We start from the raw sequence: 20,832 nt of genomic DNA on the forward strand, positions 1-20,832 counted from the left end.
GCTCCTGTCAGTGGCCGTTGTTCAGAAGTTTGACCGTACGTTGAAAAGAAATCTTTATACTATATAAATCTCTCAAAATATCTGTATTTAGTATCTTCAACTGTTATTTTGTTTAACAAGTGATGTCTTTAGTGATGTATATTCTTCCAGACTAAGTCATTAATTAACTCGAACAATAAAGAAAATAAACATATTAATAATTATTATTAGAATTTTCGATATATTGACATTTTAAATAAACTCTACCGAGAGGATATTAATTATTTTAATTAATATTTCGGAGAAATTTTTAACAATTTTTCACCATTGTTTAAGTATTTATTTAGTGGATACGCAAAGGTTATAGTTGAGTTGATACGATGCAGACCTTCTTCGACGTTTCGCATCTCTGCTTTTACTAAAATTAAATTTAACGGAGATACAAACTAACGTTTTTTTCGGGTTTAATACATTTCTTTCGAGACATTTCGTAGATTTCACCAATATTTTATCAGTTAAGATCGTTGTTTCGAGAACAAATTCGAACTCAATTTTTTTAATTTAATCTTTATAAATTTAAATGTTTTGTTCTTTATTTAAAAACGAATTAAAAATATTATTAATTTAAATTTTATTTTTTTTGTAACGAAAAATATTTATAAATAAATAGTTTAAATCCAGTACAAACAGAATTTTATCGCATTAGTTTCTAGGTTGTCGGCTTCTCCGTCGAACACGGAGTTATTCGCGAAAAACGACTTTACAGGGTAAATTCAATTTTTAATTAATATAATTAGTGCAATTCGGGATTGCATTGAAAAATTCTATAATTTTACATAGAAAATACTTTGGACATTTCGTAGGATTTAAAAGCTGCAGGGTATTTAACAATTACATTTATAAATTTCGTTTCTCTTCCATTAGAATTTCAATAGGATGAAAATTAATGTGAAGAAAGAATAAAGCTAGTTATATTTAAACGGTAGTAAACTTAATTTATTTAAAAATATTCCCGGAAAAGCTAAAAAGTATTGCTTAACGTTTCTTCCTCGAACATAGAAAAAGAATTTAAAATCTAGCGCATAAATCCGAGCGAAGAAACCAAAACTAGCATAAAAATTAGCCTGGTTTAAGTTAGAAGCAAGTTTAATTTTCGTCAATGATTTGCATGTTAGAAAACGGATCAATGCTGTTTTCATTTGTGAACGGCAAACATTTTTCTTTTTTGTAAAAGATTTGGTAGAATAAATTACCCTGACAACACAGAAAGGTATTTCATAAACACAGAATACAAAACTTACAAACAACTAATATTTCACAAACCCTCCGAGGAATAACCATCGATTGTCATTATTACTTTTCTGATAGAAGAGTTCAAATATTTTGTTTATAAGATTAGTTTTTCTTATTCTTTTTGGGGGAAATTATCATCATCTTATGGCTGGTCATCGTTATTTGTTTATCGATAGGTTCGGTTGAAGTTAAAGCAGCCTTTTCGGCCTTCCTTGGTCGTTACCTCTCTTTTTTTCCATTACCGTATTGTTATGAGTTCCATAAACATATTGAATCTATATACATTTCATAAATTACACATCTTTTATCAATATCTATCAAATGTAAATGTATTTTTCCATTTCTTTGTGGTTTACAGATGAAATTGATCATCGATTATTTTAAATAAATTTTCATTGATAAGCAAGGAATTCAAAAGAAACTAGAATTTATACGTTTACAATTTTTTCAAATTGCAGCCCAACGAGATAAGGAGAGTAATGACGTGTAAGCGGTAAATAATAAACTAATCAAACGACAAAGAAAACGTATTAGTGATGTATAAGAAAGTTTATAAATAAATTAAAATTATTTTATTTCCCAATTTTAAATATGAACCTCAGGCTCGACGTCCTTGTGCAAGTTTTCTTACACTCGATTTCAATTGGGCAGTAACAGTGGAAGATCTCTTGTGACGTCCAGACGTTCAACCGTGTGGAACAGAAAAGTAACGAGACATATTTCATCTATTTCCTGCAATTTAGGAAATCTCTTAGGAATTTTTGGGTAAAGTCCGATTTACGTTAAGCAAAATTTGCTTGTGCCACTGCGTTTGTTTCGTACCTTGCTCTCCTTCGGTTCTTTTGTAATCTGAAGATAGAATTAACTCATCTGTACCGTTATTTTTCTACCGGTTCACGTCGATAACTAAAACAATTTAATTTACTTTTCATAACAACTCCATACTCAAATTTTCCATCGGATACTTTCTGAGATTTCCGGAGATTGGTCATTGTGTGAAAGAAAACATTCCCTCAACGGGTCTAGATCGTGGTACAGACATGTTCTACTCTGTAAATACAGTTTTTATTAACGGATAGCGCCGTAATAGACTCATGCCTCGACTTTCCTCGGCAAAAAAATTTGAGATTACAATTTGTTCCTATTTTATTTGGACGATTTTTTGACGATTTATACCAGAATCTGAGTTGAAATCAAAAAATTCATCTTTTGTTTTAAAACTCGCTTACAGAAAATAATATAGCATATTATTATATAATAAGCAATTATTTACTGTGAATCGTCACAATGCCGGGCTGCAATTTTTCGTCACAATACTGTCGATTTTAATAATATCTTAGCCTCGTACATCGTGTTCGGTGTACGAGCACGGCACGTACTCGTACACGCACGGTGCTCGATGACGGCACGACTATTGTTAACGGGAAAATCCCGTTAACAATAGTCGTGCCGTCATCTATCTAATTCCGTTCTGGAGAAAATTTTTGAATTGAAAACACGTGACTTCCGTTCTATATCGGAAGTTCGTATACAGTTAATCGGAGCTTTCGGTCCGTAATCTTTTCATATCTGGTCTCGACTTTCCTCTATCTAACTCCGTTATCGAGATTAAGGAAGGGCGGACAGACGAACGTCCATGGGAATTTATAGGGCTGCAATTTGAAAATTGAAGCCCAATACGCATTATGTAGCCTAAAATTCAAGAGTTGTAGAACCTTAAGCACAATCGAAACCATTAAGAAATTCTTGGAAGTTTTGAAAATTTTCTTTCGAATTTTAAAAATTTCAATAAGAATAAAATATTTCAAAAAATATATTTGGAATAAAAAGAATTTCATTGTTAAAAAGCTAAAATTCTTAGCCTCTCGAATATGTTTAATATTCTGAAAAGTTGGAAAATCAATTTTTTATTTGCATTGTTAATCATTCCTATTCAGAAAAATATAATATAGCCTTATACTGTAGGTTGAATGTAAACCGAGATTCCTCGAAGTTTCCAAAATAAACAGAGGATAGACTTTTGTTGGATAAGGTATCTCCCCGGACATTCGAGAGCCGACTTTCTTTTCAAAAGGTCAAAATGACTATAACAGCTGTTGAATAGAATAATTCTATTCGCATCTAACAGGACAATATAATTTATCAGATTGATGGGAGAAAAAACCATTTATTCGTAGTTTCGTTTTTAAAAAGAAAACAAAAAACACGAATAAGTTGTTTATCCTATTCATTATGGTAATTATTTCTGTGATGATCCGAACGTACTACGATTTAAAATAAGTAAATATGACGACAAATCGCTCGCCGAATATTTATGTATTTTACACACAGTAAATCACGGGACTCAATTAATGTTCGTACTCATGCAGTAGACTCTCAACTCGTCATAGGCGACCAAACAATTTCCAAAGTAAAGATGTACACTGTTATGTGTACATCTTACCTTTCCATACTGCGGTGTGTACATTTTTAATTATACTTTTTAAATTAAATTTGCATTTAAAATGGTAAAAAAGCACTATGCGTCAACCGCCGCCGTGGCAGCTCGTCGGCCAATCGAAAACAAAACAAACTTTAAAGCAATACTTTTAAAATTAATTGTAATTATAATTGTCAAAAATAAACATCTTTTATACATAGAGTAGGCATATACGTTTTACAGTCTTATTTAAATATCCGGATCACGCTCGCCCACATTACTTCGTATATGGGAGAGTCTACTGTACTATATAAACATAAACACTACAAATAATATTTTTTTAGTCTGTGTCCGTTTACAACGTATGTTAAAAATCTTCCATATAATTTACATTCTTAACAATGTATAATAATATCTTATTACTTTTTTTTAACATTTATAATTATACTTGTTTTTCTGTATAAGGTAGGATATTAATATCTTTAATTTTTGTTTTATTGTGTAAAAATAGATACAAAAGAAATTGTATCTTTTTAATGTACAAAACTGAAAATACATAATATAAAATCAAAAATATAAAGTATCGTTTAAGTTTATTTCATCTTGTTAGGCTGCAATTTGAAAAAATTGTAGACCTATAAGTTTCCACTGTTGTCTGTCTGTCTGTCTTTCCTTAATCTCGTGAACGGAGTTAGGTAGATTAAAGATTAGGGGTATGAGGTCCCGATTAACTATATACGAACATCCGATCTAGAATGGAAGTCACGTGTTTTCAATTCAAAAATTCTCTCCCGTTAGATAGACGACCGGCACGACTCTATTGTTAAAGGAAAAGTATGATGTACAGGGGCAAGTCACTACTAATTTGAGGTGGAGAGCATATATTTTAAGTTAAATAAATGAAAATTATGATTGAAAATCGCAACCCGGCATTGTGAGCATGTTACAATATATAATTGCTTTTTATAAGTTTATTTTTTAAAATAAAAAAACATTTAGTGTTTTGTAATGGAAGGAAGTAAAATATCAATTATGTAAAATTCGAGAATATTGGCACAATAATTAAAATATTCTACAATTATTTAACCTTAATGATCGCAAAAAGAAACAGTTTTATTTTTAAATCTTGTTCCTAGGAGAATAAAAATTTAAAATAGCTTTAAGATCGTGTGATGTTACATGATTTATATAAGAGTGTTTTTATTTCCCGGCTGTTATATATAACAGAGGAAAAGTATGGCGATGAGTCAAAAATAACTCCCAAGATTTTTACATTTTTGGGACCGAGGGATCTTGAAACGTCGAGAAATGCATACAGAAAAAACCCCTAATTCTTTTTTTTTTGTGTGTGTGGATGTTAGTATCTGTGTGGGGGGCACGATTTTGTTCATCCTCTTTCAAACTTAATAACGCTGTGCTTTTAGTCGAAAATTTCTGAAATTTTTCAGGGAGGTTTGTGTATTAGGGGCATTGATACTATTAAGTTTTGATGGTTAAAGGTCGAGGGGTGGAGAGATAGTGGTAGTCACGTTATTATTAGCATTTACAGTTTTTTTAAAAAATAAAACTCACGTCTACCCTTAAAAATAAATTTTGTCATTTTATAATAACCAATAATATAGAAAACTTTTTAAACAAAACATCGTAACAGATAGCGCCACACGCAATTTTAAATGTTGAGGGGAAGTTACACAACCGGTTGCTGGATTTTTTTATTTTCTTCTCGATAGCAAGTGGACAAAGAAATTTCTATTCGAGACGTGGAACAATTCATAATCGCCAGTAAAAAGTCAAACTGTGTTGTTTAGAATGTAATATTATAATGAAATAAAGCTATATTAAAGAGAAAAATTTAGATGAGAAATTAAAGAAGACGTCTTGCGACAAGGAGATTAAAATCACTTTGAATGTATTTTATAATGTTATTCGATCAATGAGTGAAACGATAGTGTTTGTACAAGTATAATAAAGGCGAAGGAAGAAAAATCAAACGAGTTCGTGTCTTAGAGTGCATAAGAGTGTGATATATAATTCATGCCAAAAATACGAGATTGGATTACATTTGATAAAACTTACTTTTCGTGTGATAACGCATAACAATTCGTCAAGAGATTTAACGTGTCATTGTACGAAAAGCTAACGTTTGTCACATCTTATCGTATGTTTTCCATCTATATTCAGGTTAAGACTGTGCAATATAATTTACACGAAAAATGTTTTTCGTATATATTTATTTTAAAATAAATTTATTTAATTATAAATTTATAAAAATATAGACTTTGTAAATCGTAAGAAGAAAAGATTGAAGTTAATGAACTTGGTTAATGTTCTAGTTGAAGATATATAATACACAACAAGCAAATATTTATGCAATTTTTAACCAAATGATTAATTAGATTCTAATTGTTGGACTGCAATTTGAAAAAAAAACTGTAGACCTGTAAATTTCCACTGTCTTTCCTTAATCTCGAGACGGAGTTAGATAGAAGAAAGACAAGACCAGATATGGAAATATTAGGGGTATGGGGTCTCTATTAACTGTATACGAACTTCCGATACAAACCAGAAGTCACGTTATTTCAATTCAAAAATTTTCTCCTCTGATAGATGACTGCATGACTCTGTTGCTAACAGGAAAAGTATGAGGTACAGGTACAAGGGCAACATACTACTAATTTGAGGTGGAGAGCATATATTTTATATTAAATAAATTAAAAATATGATTAACAATTGCAGCCCGGCATTGTGACGATGTCACAATAAACAGTTGCTCGTTCGTATTTTTCTTTTCCTGATTAACTTTTTTTTCCTTCTTACCACGTTTTGGCCACTTTTATCGGCTGTTCTAAGACTTCTGCTAAAAGTTCTAACATGTTTTCATGTCCAAATATCACACATTCACCTTTCGAGAATTTTTGTTTATTTGAATACTCTTTAGGAACTTGCATATACTTGCATTGTGCATGTAAATATAACACATACTTTCCAAAAGTCTGTGTTATATTTAGTTGGAGAGACATAATTATCACGATCGTAGTTAGGATGAAGAAACTTAAACTTGGAAAAATGAGCGCTTCTTATTTGCTGAGACAAACTCATTGAGTCACTCCATCAAACACAATTTATCATACAGGTTTTGATGGACACGAAGTATATCTTAGTCAGTTCAGACCACTTCGGCCATTGTCGCCTCAGAAATTGCAGTTACTTGAATTGGATCAATGGATTTGAACATTCTTTAAACATCTGAAGAGAAATGATTCCACCCGTGAGTATACTTCGTAATTAGTTTGCCGAAACCGAAATGTTATACATTCAACAGCCAGGTCAATTATTTCAAAATAGCATCGCCTGAAGTGTTTTTTCGGATAGTAATTGAATCATAATCGTTGCTATTAGCAACGTGATAGAGTTTCTTTGAAATTTTTCTATGCCTTTTTATCATAGACTTCGTCCTTCATTTGTGACAGAAAGGTCCAGAATGCAGTAAACGCAGTATCTGTTTTGATCTTCCTAAACATTTCTACAGTGAACTTACCATTTTTTGTCCCTCCGCTGCAGAAGTTGATCCTGCTTGTATTGTATTGTGCTAAAGTTGTCAGAAATCCGTAAATTCCTTCAGCTAAAACCAGCCGAACGGGAATGTGAATGTGTTTTCGTGATAGGTTTGATGTTGATACGAGCACGTATTCCCGATCCTTCAATTGTCTAGATCATTATGCCATAGCATTTGCAAAATGCTGTAATTGGTTATGATTCTTATTAACGATTCTATCCAACTTGACGAGTACAATACTCTGGTTCCTGTATTACCGGAAACTAATGAGGTTTCCAGTGTTTCAAACTGTGACTCCCGCGTTGGAGAGTATAAGCTTAATTACCTCAGCTGTGGAATCGAGTGCATTACTCATGATTTTGGAATTTGTGATGACGTCATGAATGATTGGATTCACGAATAGCCATAACGATATGCGGAAAGAGCTGGCGGCTCTAATTGCTTTTGTGTTGCAACACCTATTTGACTTCTTTTCATAATTGAATCCCGTTCTCAACACCGTTTAATAACCAGATTTAAACGTAGCAGAACATCTTGAATAGCGCTAGTACCGTAGTGAGCGCACTACGGTCGTCGCATGCAAGTACTTCTCGGCATGCAAACCAAATACTTCATGAATTTGAAAATTTGAAACCATCTAACGAAAACAAAGAATTTCTGTTTCGAAGAATTTCTGTTTCATCTACCATTTTTGTCTTTTCTATGCTGTTACCTATTTCACGCAAAATGGCCCGAGACATGATTATCATATGTTCATTCTATATATCTGGACATGAATATTTGTAATAGCACATGCCGTTCACGTTACCAGATTCGTCTTGCAAAACTTTCAGTATCTGTACGAAATTGCTGTTTTAAATGAATTTTTGTTTTATCATCCCGTGTCCTCTTAGGAAAATAACTTGTCTGTCTAGACTCAGTATAACGCGTGCAACTCGCAAATCACGTTTTCGATTTTCTTGTAATTTATTGCATGGACAGATAACAGCATCTCCCCAACGTCAGGTACAATCTTTGGAAGTGTTACAGTAATTATCACAGCATATATTAATACATTATTATCTAAATGGGTTTAAAATAGGCTAATACAACCAAACCTCTGAATAATGGCCACTGAAGAGAATATAAAAATGGCCGTTACTGGAAGATGGTCGTTATTGGAAGTCCTATTATATATCGGATTCTGCGTCACGCTAAGTAAGTAAAATTAAAAATAATTGTATTATTTAATAATATGAATTGCTAAATTGATTTATTTGGAATCAAAGAAGGAAGAAAATCAAAACAAATGTATAGAAAAAATAAAATTTAAAATTAAAATACGCAAAAAAAAAATTATTCTGCAATATTAAACTTTATGGAATTTTATAACTATTTTTCCTAGAAATACGTAAAATTTGTTGTTAGATTAGATAATTCAGTAAGAAAATACGTGTAAGTGCTTTCTTACTGAAAGCCATTACAGGGTTAAATAACATTAGAAACTTAATATCAGAATTTTATTCTTAGTTTATAAGAGATGACAGAGAATTAAAAAAATAGTAACTTATTTTCTATTTTTTTTATTTTTTCCAGTATTAGAACTAAAAGAAAAACTTAAACTTCAACAAGTTCACTGTTATAAAATGGAGAAAATTTCACTGTAAACTTCTAGATATGGCATAGATGTTAGTTTTATATATAATGTATGACAAAGATATTAGTTAATAATGAAAATTTGAACATCTTGGACGCTCGAGAGTTAGACTATTTTTTTATTTAGAATGTTAAAGTTATCATATATGATAGATAGGAAAATCTATTGAAAAATTAAGGATACACGAATCAACATTAATCTATTTGGTCTCATTAAATAAAAGGAAAGATTGACCGAAATATGGTTATGTAATTAAATATATAATACAAGATGCAAATACAATATAAATAATAATAAGAATAATACACATTTTTCAATGTGCAAAGTAAACATCAAGAAGCTATCGATGGAAACTTGCAAAAATTTACTACTAAAGATAGAAAAGGGAACAGTTGAAATGCAATAAAATGAAGTTGTAATAAGTAGAAAAGAACCCAAAAATTATTAGTCGTGTCCTTTTCTTCTGCTTTCTAACAGGAATATAAAACAGCTACTAAAAGTGTTCAAGAACTATTTGTATATAAAAGGATTTGTTAGTTTTCAGGATTTCATTTCTTGATTTCCTTGTCAAAACCGCAGAATATAAGGTATTGTACGTGTAATTATTTTTTCTTTCTATAACGATTATAGAAATTATAATTATAAAATATTTAAGTATATTTTTGTAGTAAACGTCCAGCATTCAAAAATAAATAAATAAATATGTATGGAATGTTTCAAATTACATAAGGTGGACATTTTTCAAGATTATTTAAAACTAGTTATAAAGAACGTATTAAATAATCTCCAGAAATGTGTGTATTTCAAGAAAAAAGAGTTGATTTTCTATAATAATATTTAATATCGTCAGAAGAAAGAAAGAAATGTAAAAGAAGCCAACAGTTTATAGTGTAGAATATGGCAAAAAAGATGGAGAGGAGATGACAGGAATTAAATCTGAATTAGTAGAGCAGTTAATTGAAAGAGGTGATGTAAAAGACAATAGAAGCGATCATCCGACGCGAGATACCCAGTGGAATTTACTGAGAATCTTTGTTTTTCGTGTTTAAGATTAATTCGTAAACAATAATTTAATATATAAATTCTGTGAACCCAGCCAAGAATATTTAATAAATTTCTTGTAATTACTGGTCGATTCTACATTGTTGTAAATGTATTAACAAATATTCCGTGACGTTTTGTCACTTATCATTAAACGTAAATTAAGTTGGTTTCCACACTATCAGTTTGAATCTGACATAAAATTGTAAACATTATTTGTTATCTTAGAATAAAATTCATAAAAGATTCTTATACAAAACGAGGAATTACTTATTTGACATCGTCACAATGCCGGACTGCAATTTCACTTTCCCAACTGTTATGTATACGTAACAAGGCAAAGTATTGGAATTGGGTCATATTTTGGCCCACCGAGTTTTTTTGCAAATTTTCACTCGTTTTGAGACCCCGAACCCAAAAAATTAAAATAAAAATTAAAAAATTTCGTGGATTTGTGTGTGTGTATGCGGGTGTTTATTTCGCTTAATATCTTAGGATGGGGTAAAGACTAAGAAAGGAAATTTGGCACGGTGACTTGTGTACAAGTGACATTAACGCTATTAAATATCGGTGGTTAAAGGACAAGAGGGTGGGGAGATAAAGTGGATCATGTGTTATGTCTCGAGACTGATCGGACTTAATGAAAACTCGTTATTAACATTTACAAGTTTTTATAAAACTCATCACTACCCTCAAAACTAAGCTCTGTGCCATTTTATAGTAATTAATATTATTAAAATCTTTTTATAACAAAATCTCGAAACAGATGGCGCAACACAATTTTATTTATTGTGATTAATAATATAAAAGTTATTTTTTAAATAAAATCTCATAACCGGGAAAGTTACATAACTCGTTGCTGGATTTTTTAATCATATTTTAATTTAAATGTAAGCTTTTTCTATCTGGTCTCGATTTTCATCTAACTAACTCTGTTCTCGAAATTAAGGACGGACAACGGTGGGAATCTATAGGTTTGCTATTTGAAAATTGCAGCGGAATAAAAAGGATTATAGAATTATATTCATAAATTTCCGCTTATATACACATATAAGAAGATTCTTGCAAATTTTATATGAATCCATTTTTATTAATTTGTAATTTAATAGGTAAATTTATTGATTTTTATACTATTTAAGAATGTATAATAATAGCATAATGGATTTCATGCCTTAAGTAAGGATCACTTGATCAAATAGAATATTTATTAATTAATTAGATATTAATTTATCTTCTGTTTCATAATCTATAACAACACAGATGCTACCTTTAATAATAATAGACAGTGTCAAATTAACAGAGATTTTACATGTAAGTATGCATGTAGTAATAGAAAAATCTGAAATGCTAATGGAAGGATTAAAGGATAAAATTTAAAATACAGTATTTTTCATAGTAATCAGCTTTTATATTCGACAAATTTCATCTAAAAAATTAAATTTTAAAATAAAATTACAAGTCATCTGTACTAAAAAATGGATGCACGTTTAAGTTGTCATCATTCTGACTAGAAAACGACGATGAGACGTCATACATCAATGTCATTAAACGTCACACAATATGGCTACTTTCAATACTATCCAGGGTTTTAGGATTCAAGTCATAACAGGCCTATAAAATTGATACCAATAGAAGAGTTTGTAACAAATGATTTTATTTTAAACTGACTTATCGCGAATTTATTACTGAAAACCATTGGTCTAAGTACAGTTTCGCATTCTTTAAATTTTTCTACGCTCATTAATTATCATTTATTTGTTAAAAGTTATTTTTAATGTATGTTGCTAATGAATATTGTTAAAATGATTAAACATAAAATCTTTCGTCATGCATGAAGCTATGAAGGGAAATCAATTTATTACATTACTTACGATCGCTAAATTCGTTAATTTTTGAAGGACCTTGAGCAAAAATTAACAAAATGTCGATTTTTTAAAATATTTAAGAATTTATCAAATATTTATTTTCTATAAATAGTTTTTAAAAATTAAAAAAAATGATGCAAAAAGTAAGATATTCTCATATTTTATAATCATTTTATACAGAGTTTAGATTTTACTTTGTGAAACGACTGTTATACAGTAAAACCTGTTAAAACGGAAACCTGCCTGGGAAGAATTCTTCGAAATTCAGTGATTTTCTGTGTTAAAAACCTATTTAAAACGAAAACTTGCCAAATCAGAAAAAATATGCGATATCGTGCGAGCCGGTTTACACAGGTTTTACTGTATTTCAGTTGTCAAGATTCTTCTTTTAATCTATCATTATTTTATTTTCGAGCTTTCTGAGGATGTTTCCTCTGTTTCTATATCTCGTTATGATGTAACAGGAATTGATATGATCTAAAGACATGCTTACACGAATGCACGCACCGTATCACGTATATCGATTTGCATTACAATTTATTATAATAAGACTAATATATATTAATTATAACACTACAAATGTAATAATACCTTTACGTATTCTTTCACGTGTCACCCTGCTCGCTTTCAACCGCGTTATAAATATGGAAACCGCAAATCGTCGTCGTTGTTTTACTGCTAGACCAACGAATCAACATTAAAATGATCGATTTGGTCGTAACGTATGATAAAAATTGATGTTTACAACCTGATCCAAAAAGAGAATAAGTGTTGAATGGAGATCATCAGACACACTGTAAAATCTGAATGATGACGATAACGTTTTTTGACAATAAAGAATCTGTTCCGTCGAGTCAGGTAGTGAATAATGAATACTCTAAATAAGCTTAGGGTTGTTTCGGTTTTGCATGTTTTTTATGTCATTTTCTACCGCGTGATTATATTCTAAAACAAGAACAAAGCTTTTGACAAAGCAAGAATTATAAACTGAATCATATACCATAAACAATGATGGGATGGACTCTTGTATAAGTAATATATCTTATCCGTAATTCGTGGACTGTGTTTTTTTCCTAATGGAATACAATAGATTTCCATTTCAGTTGATCTGATCAATAATGGTTTCAACCATCATACGTAGACGAGAAACAATATCCTTATTTTATTCCGAATAATTTGTGAAGTATGAAAAAAAACAAATTGAATTCCAATTTGATCCGGATCCTCATAAAAAAAGATTGATATCAACTTTGGCCATCCGGTTGATTTCTTATCCCAAAATTCGATTGTTACAAAGATGATGATGATGTGGTAATATAGATGTTATCAAACTTAATATAATGACGGAATTAATGATAAATGTAAATGAAGTTAAGAATTTTTTCAAGAGCGAGTACAAAAGTATGTATTGCAGGCTCTCGGTGAAATTACAGTGAAACTTGCATAAGGTGATCACCTGTGTAAGACGACCACTTTGAGACTGTCTCTTCAGTGGTCACATTAGCAAGTTTCACCGTACTTTTCAATCGATTACAAGCTTTCCATTTAAATTCACATGGTCGTAAAACATAATTGCCAAATCATACATTTATAAAGGCAACAGTAATGGCTATACAACTTTTACTGTTGCCGTAATACGAAGATCCGAACTTGGATATCAGGTAAGATTCTAAACATTCTATGTAAAAGAATATAGACTCTAATTAGTGTGTTATAATATTTGTATAAGTATATCCAGAAAATGGGATTTAAGTACTTAAGTCTTTTTAAATACTATTCATGAAAAAGGTTAAGCAAAACCTTTTTCATGAATAGTATTTATATTCTTTTATTCTAGTATATTCTTATTAGTCTATATTCTTTTACATAGAATGTTTAGAATCTTACCTGATATCCAAGTTCGGATCTTCGTATTATGGCAACAGTAAAAGTTGTATAGCCATTACTGTTGCCTTTATAAATATATGATTTGGTAATTATGTTTTACGACCATGTGAATTTAAATGCTCACGTTAAAAACTGCTTAAAATACGATAAAGTGAAATAAAAATAGGTATTACTATTGTAAAAATAATTGCCAAGCACCTGAGTATTACCAAGAATGACAAATTTAAGTAGTACAGTAGTTGGAACAAATAGAAGTAAACACGATACAGAAAACATATAACAAAAGATAAGTGGTCCAATTATAATGCATTCAGATCTGATTTCACGAAAGGATAAATTCTAAAATCTTTAAAAATAAAGGGTTATTTGGAAAAAAATGCATTACAGACTGTTTATATAAAAGTTATATTTGTAAAAAATCCCGTAGAAGTCAAAAGACTTCTAGGTAATGCCTGGTAAAATTTCACGATTTTCTTAAATTGTTACGTGTTAAAACGTTGTAAAGTTGACATTAGAACTTTAAATAAAATTGATTTAATGTAATAAAGTTAAAAAATTTGTAATTTATGATGATTTTACATAACTTTCTTAGTTTTTCTCTCTTTCCGCCAAGTGGGCATTCTAAGAGAACTTTTTTCTAATCACGCCAACGGTGGGTTCGGCCGAGTATTCAGGGACGGGGCCAGACATGTCCAGGATAAAACCCCCAAAAATTCCTGTGGTTCCCAAAGCGGTAAGCTGACACCTTAACCGTCTCGGTCATCCCGCTTACTTCGAATTTTCGTATATTTCTTCATTCAAAAGGTTAATATGAACTTAAGGATCTTTCAGAAACTGTTGTCAAGACAGAAATGCCAAAATTTTATTCAAATTTTTTTATCAAATTAATAAAATCTCATTAGCATTGATTCAGAATTTGGAATGCATTAACATGAACTTCTTAAATAAAATTTAGTAATATTATTTGAATATTTTAAAATAAATTTTCTTTTTTCATTCCTTAATTTCATTATTTAATCATTTCGGTGACAATACATTCTTTATGAATACATTTAACTTATTATTATTATTTATTTATTTTTTTTAAATTAAATTTAAATTTATTCATAAAGGACGTATAGTCATTGTAATTTTAAATTTATGTAGGGTTATATACATATATTATATTATTTTTGTCCGCGGGTGTTCGCAATTTTTAGTAAACATTAGCAAACTGTAGGCCTAGTAATTATAGTTTTATACATTAAAAGCGATAAAATGAAGATAAACATTGAATAAATTATTTCATTTATAACAACTTCTGTGCCCATTTTAACTTTATTTGGTACTTTTATCTAACAATTAAACAAGAGTATAAATTCGGGCGCTTGACAGTTTACCGAACTTGATAATCTTGAGAAACGAAGCAAGGTAAGATCATCAAAACGTTATGCAAAGTTTTAAAAGATTAGAAAATAATGATTTTAGATATTTATAGATCGTATTAAATCAACGGCCTTTAAATCACGTGGGTAGTATAGTCCTAGCAACGACGACATGTTTACATATAATCGATTTCTATTGGTTATCCGTCGACCAATAAACGATCGAAAATATAAATTCAAATCATATTGATTATTTTCCAGTGTTTTGCACTAGAAGAAAGTCGTGTTGTAATGAAATTGGAAGAAGGTATGTTAGAAAATATTACATTTTTGTTTTTTTTTTTAACGAAAATGTTATACACGACAAACTTTTAAATTAAACAATTCAAAACATTTCATATATATATTTTTTAACAATATATTTTTAAATTTAAGAACAAAAACTGTAAAAAAATCTCCTCTCTTTGCTAATCAGAAACTATACCATTATAATAAGTCCTATTAATAAACAAGATTCCAGTAGACAATATATACACGGAAATACAAAAATTTATTGTACCCTGTATTTGATTATCTACTCTAAAACGATTACGGTTTATGTTACATATATTAAGGCAAAAACCTTAAAAATATTTAGTAATAATTTATTTATAAGGTAATATTGTCGGAGACTCATCGGTGGCCAAGTTAATAAAGTTTGCGCCTAGCCAACCGGATGGGCCACGTGGAGTTTTCCAAGTTTTCTTCACGTTATTAACACAAAAATAGGAACCAGTTTCTCATAAAAGACCTCCCGCGAGGTATGCCCGCTCGGCAGATCGCGTTGCCGTATACGAATAAAATCAAACCAATTGGATTGTTAAATTACTTGTGAATAAAACTTACCGCCTTCTGGCTGGAGAGTCCTGATTCGAATCTGGCTCGGAAATCTTACAAATTATTCGGGAGCGGTTCGCTCCTAATATGTCGAGCATTCAACCGCTCCGAACTTCGTGATGGATATGACTAAAAAAAAGGCCCTGTATGATGCTTACGCTTTAAAGGCTCTTTTTTGCCGTTGTAAGATATTTTACAGCAGCAAATAGAGGTTAGAATTGTTGTTAAGTCAAACAGGGTCACAGAAAGAATGAGCAGTAATGCTCACAATACGTGACTTTTTACACGTGAGCTGCAAGTGTACAGTTGACAAGATCATTATTTTAGTTAGGAAAATGGTAGAAGCTGTTCGGATTACAAGGGATCGGACGACCAAGGATTCGGATTAGAGCGACCCCATTATATTTTTAAAATCAGGATTTGACAACACAGTTTAGAAATTAGAACTTTAATTACGTATAAAAAATTTTTTTAATTATAGTATGGTTCCCTTCTTTTCTTATATTTTTTTTAGCTGTATTCAATAGGGTGTGGCAACATTTTCTCTGTACATTTACTTATTAATTAATAACTTTTTATTGATTTCTTAACGGAGTCAATACACAAATGGTATCCTATTAATGCATAAAGTGATTAAAAATGATTAACTCCCCGTTGTCATAATCTCTTTAAATGCATTTCCTCGGGGTCTTTCATTTAACCGTTAGCAATTTTAACTAACACTAATGAAAATATTTATTTTAATTATTTAGATTTTTATTGAAAGTTTTCATATTTTTCCTCCAAATAACAATGATAATGCTGACGGGCTTTCTTTAATACACACTTTTAATAGATAATATAATGCATCAAAGTAATTTTCTGATGCCAGAAATTGTCTTAAAGCTTCCATTAACTTTAATTTTAGAAAAGTATCCGCGTTAAAAAAGTAGAAAGACTTCAAATGTTTCTTAGACCTTGATGGCTACTGACACGTAATGTTTTACATCAGTAAATGGAAGGTAGATAACTTAAGTACATGGATATAATGGATAAATATAAAAAAAATAAAATTTCTGTTTATATTTTTATTAAATGAGCCTGCCAAACAATATTGTATGGAAATATCTCGGTCCTGTATAAAACAAGACCGAGGATATTAAGCAATTTACAAAATGACCCCATGCTATCGCTAGTTTATAATATAGGTTACGTTTACAAATTGAATGATTTATCTAATAATAAAAATTAAGTATATACTGTACATTACATAATTTTACATCTGGAACAGCTACATAATTATATTTTATGCCCAAATTTTCCAGTTTTTAGCAGAATGGTTACGGCGAATACCATTAATTTGCACAATATAATATGCACCATTACGTTGTTACGCACTTTATATTTAGAGCACGTATAATGTTACGCGTTCATTTATCTTTCATTTGCACAATTTTTGCACATTTGCATATGAATGAATCATGTGCATAAAATTATTTAAATTCTGAATAACTCATATCATTACATTATACACATATATAATTTTTTAATTATGCTTTTAAATGAAGGCAAAGCATTATTAACTTTAATTAATAAATTGATAAAAATAAAATATTAATGCTTTTGAAAAATGCAGTAATTTTCTAGAAATTAAAACTCTTAATTAGTATAAAAATTTGTGTTTTTTTTTAAATTAAATTTTAGTTTGTTTTATATAGTTTTTAATGCGGGTATTATTGTCAAAATGGGAGATGGAAATCAATTGTCTACGGACATTTCCTTAATTGTACAATAAACAAATAAGTAAAAATGCATTTAAGTAAGCTGTAAAGTATAATTACGCATTAATAAAAGTTTAGAATATTTATTTTTATTCATTATTTGAAAGGAGAAAAACACGATGATGATCATACTTATAAATTAATCTCTTGAATATCTTTTAAATAAAATGAAAAATATATTATTAAGTTTATATAATAATAATAATAATTACAGTGAAAAATAAGAGAAAAATTAAATAAAAAAATTTAATTAATCCAACATGTTGGACTAAATCTCCACGAAATAAAAGAAGCAAGTTAATTCAGTATTTACGAAGATTTAAATAATGTTTGTTAGATATTAATTAAAATCGAATTCAAAACATAATAATGAGTTCATTAATTTTGCTTTTACAAAATTAATAATAATATATTTTTATTATCGTAATTTTATATATTAAAGAGACAAACTTAAGACGAAAACATAATTTTATTGTACCTTTTTTTTTCAAATTATAATTTCATTTTGATGACAAACAGAACAGAAAAAATATTTAAAAGAAATTGAATAAATCTCTCTTATCGATTAAACTCTAATTAAATTTACTACTACATTTTTTAATCACGTTATTTTGAATTATTTTAATCGATTAATAAATAAATTCCGCAATAAAATTCCATATATTATATATAGGCACGCGTTTAAGTATATATAGCCTAACGTTTTCTCTCGTTATTATTTTAGAAAATTATTTAGCGATATTTTAAATTAATTTTTATTTTTAATATTAAGGAAGATAATTTCTTATTTTTAAATATATTTCTTTTCAAAATATATATTATATGTATATATATATTAATTTCTAACTACAGTACTTTTTAAACGTGAAGAGAATTAAAAGGCGATTTGTGCATCGATTCAACCTTAGTTTTTTGTTATTTTGTTACACCTTTTTTTTAGATTTTCCCTTAGAATAATATATATAATTTTATTTATTCAAAGAAAAAATCTACATTTTTATTTATAGGCTATATATCTTTATTACTTTTGCTTAAAAATGCCATTTTATAAATTATATCATTTAAATATAATAATATATATATATAATTTTTTCCCACTTGTGCGAGCTGATGATGAACTTTATTCAATATTAATTTTTTGAAAATTCAGATATTTTTCTTAACTTTACATATCAGTGCTTAACTATAATAAAATTATATATATTTCTTTAAAATGTTTATAATATTCATATTAATCTAAACAGCAATAATTTAGTATTTTAACAGTTTCTATCCAATTAAAAATAAATGCTACAACAAAATTAACATGCTAAATATATATATATTTTTTTCCCAACAACAATTTTTTAAATATACATATAATATATATATAATATTTATAATCTAAATATAATAAATAAACAAATTATAAAAGTTAAAATTCCCACGTATGATATTTTTTGATCATTAATGGGAATTTTTTTCTTTTTCAAACGATAGATTCTCACAGATTATACATTTTAATAAATTATATTTATTACGTAAATAAAAGGAAATTAAATAAATAAATAAATTTGGGCCTAATGGCTGTTTTCCCTTTTGTAATCCGCGAGGTTTGGTTTCTTTTTATGTTACTTTTGAGTAACCTCTTACAATTACTGGATTACAATCCGCGGATAAACCCATAAAAAAAAGGAACAAAATATCTCATTTTCGAAAGGTTTACGAAGAAACATTTCGTAAAAATTTCGAAATTCCGATTCTGATATCTGTTCTCTTTTATTGTATGTATGTATATATATATTTATATAATATCTTCCCCCCTGAAAGAAAAGAAATAAATAATAAATCTCTAACAAGATGACCACCGATGAGAAGAGACATTAGGCTGAACGCCTCGCTGCCTCGTGAGCCTTTTTAACAATGGCTAACTTAGAGTTTTCGTCTTTAACGGGTAAGTCGTGATAGGGTGGATCACGTGTCCCGTGGATCATCAAAGCCCATTCTTTTAAATAACCAGACTGTTGAAGTTGGCTATCGAACTTTACTTCCAGGCTCCAAACCCCAACGGGATTTTCGCCCCACGTGTGTGTCGTCATAAAGGGCCATTTTGTAAATCCATCGTATTTATCGTCGTCGTTTGGTCTTCTACTCAATATCATCGATCTGAAATATTGATCATCGATTAATTAGTATCTTTCGTCTTTTATCTTTTATTATTTTCTTTTAAAACTTTATTACCTTGTTCCCATTGGCGAAATAAGAAAAATTGTCACATCTCCCCTTCTTGTAGCATTTAAGGTAATTACGGCCTGAACGTGTTCAATGTAATTAATTTCCGTGTCCGTGTTTCTACACGCATTTGTTTCGATGCGAAGAATCAGGCTGTGGTTGCTTGGTATAGAGCTATAAATGTATATATATATCATTAAATTTCTATATCAGAAGTTTTATTTACTAAAAAAGTTTCTTATCTAGGTATAAAATAGCGACTAAATTCGTTTACAGGGAGGAAAACCTTTAAAAGTTTCGGGTTTAGAGAACATTTACGATAACGTCTGGAGTCATTCCTGTCTGATGTTTCAATTTACAGATTGAAGGATTTAGAACTTTCGAAACGTTTGAGTGCATGCACCTTTGAAGTTTTCTGTACGTTATAAAAACAGAAATCTCTTAATGGACGTGATTAATATTGTTTTGACAGTCGTCCACAGAACACTTTTAATCAGCAATAATAAATTGACACATTTACATAAAAAGTAGACAAATATAAACGAGAAATGGAAGTTGTTAAAATTATTTTTCTCATTTTAATGGAAGTAATTAGCCATCATTTTTCTTAAAATAGATAAATTATAAACATTATCAATTCGTACAAAAATTTCCATGAAAGTTAATTAGACTTATTTTAATAGACGTCATCTATGACGTCAAGGTAAGAGTAGAAAGGGGATGCTGAATGCAAATTATATTTTTAGCAATTGATTTAAATATAATTAATATTACATATAGCTATAATTTTACGCTTTTTCGTACTTTAAAACTAAAAGTTATTAAATATAAACATTAATTTAAAAAAAATCTATTACGAATTGAATGTATTTAATATTAAAATCACCTTGAATGCATTTTATAATGATGGATCGACTCATTTTACTAGAGGAGAGGGAGCATAAC

At 29.4% G+C, this 20,832-nt stretch overlaps 1 protein-coding gene across 1 annotated transcript in view; it reads right to left on the minus strand.

Annotated features, from left to right (window-relative positions):
• Positions 1-18,126: 18,126 nt before the first annotated feature.
• The window catches only part of LOC136969304 (neuroendocrine convertase 2-like), a 33,892-nt gene continuing 31,186 nt past the window's right edge, over positions 18,127-20,832 (minus strand). Inside the window, 2 exon segments of the mRNA XM_067263421.1 lie at positions 18,127-19,821; positions 19,897-20,061. Of these exon segments, the coding sequence (XP_067119522.1) occupies positions 19,539-19,821; positions 19,897-20,061 (448 nt within the window). The 3' untranslated portion in view covers positions 18,127-19,538.

This window comes from Centruroides vittatus, unplaced genomic scaffold (assembly GCF_030686945.1).
Source record: "Centruroides vittatus isolate TY-2023 unplaced genomic scaffold, ASM3068694v2 contig_1776, whole genome shotgun sequence".
Lineage (NCBI taxonomy): Eukaryota > Metazoa > Arthropoda > Arachnida > Scorpiones > Buthidae > Centruroides > Centruroides vittatus.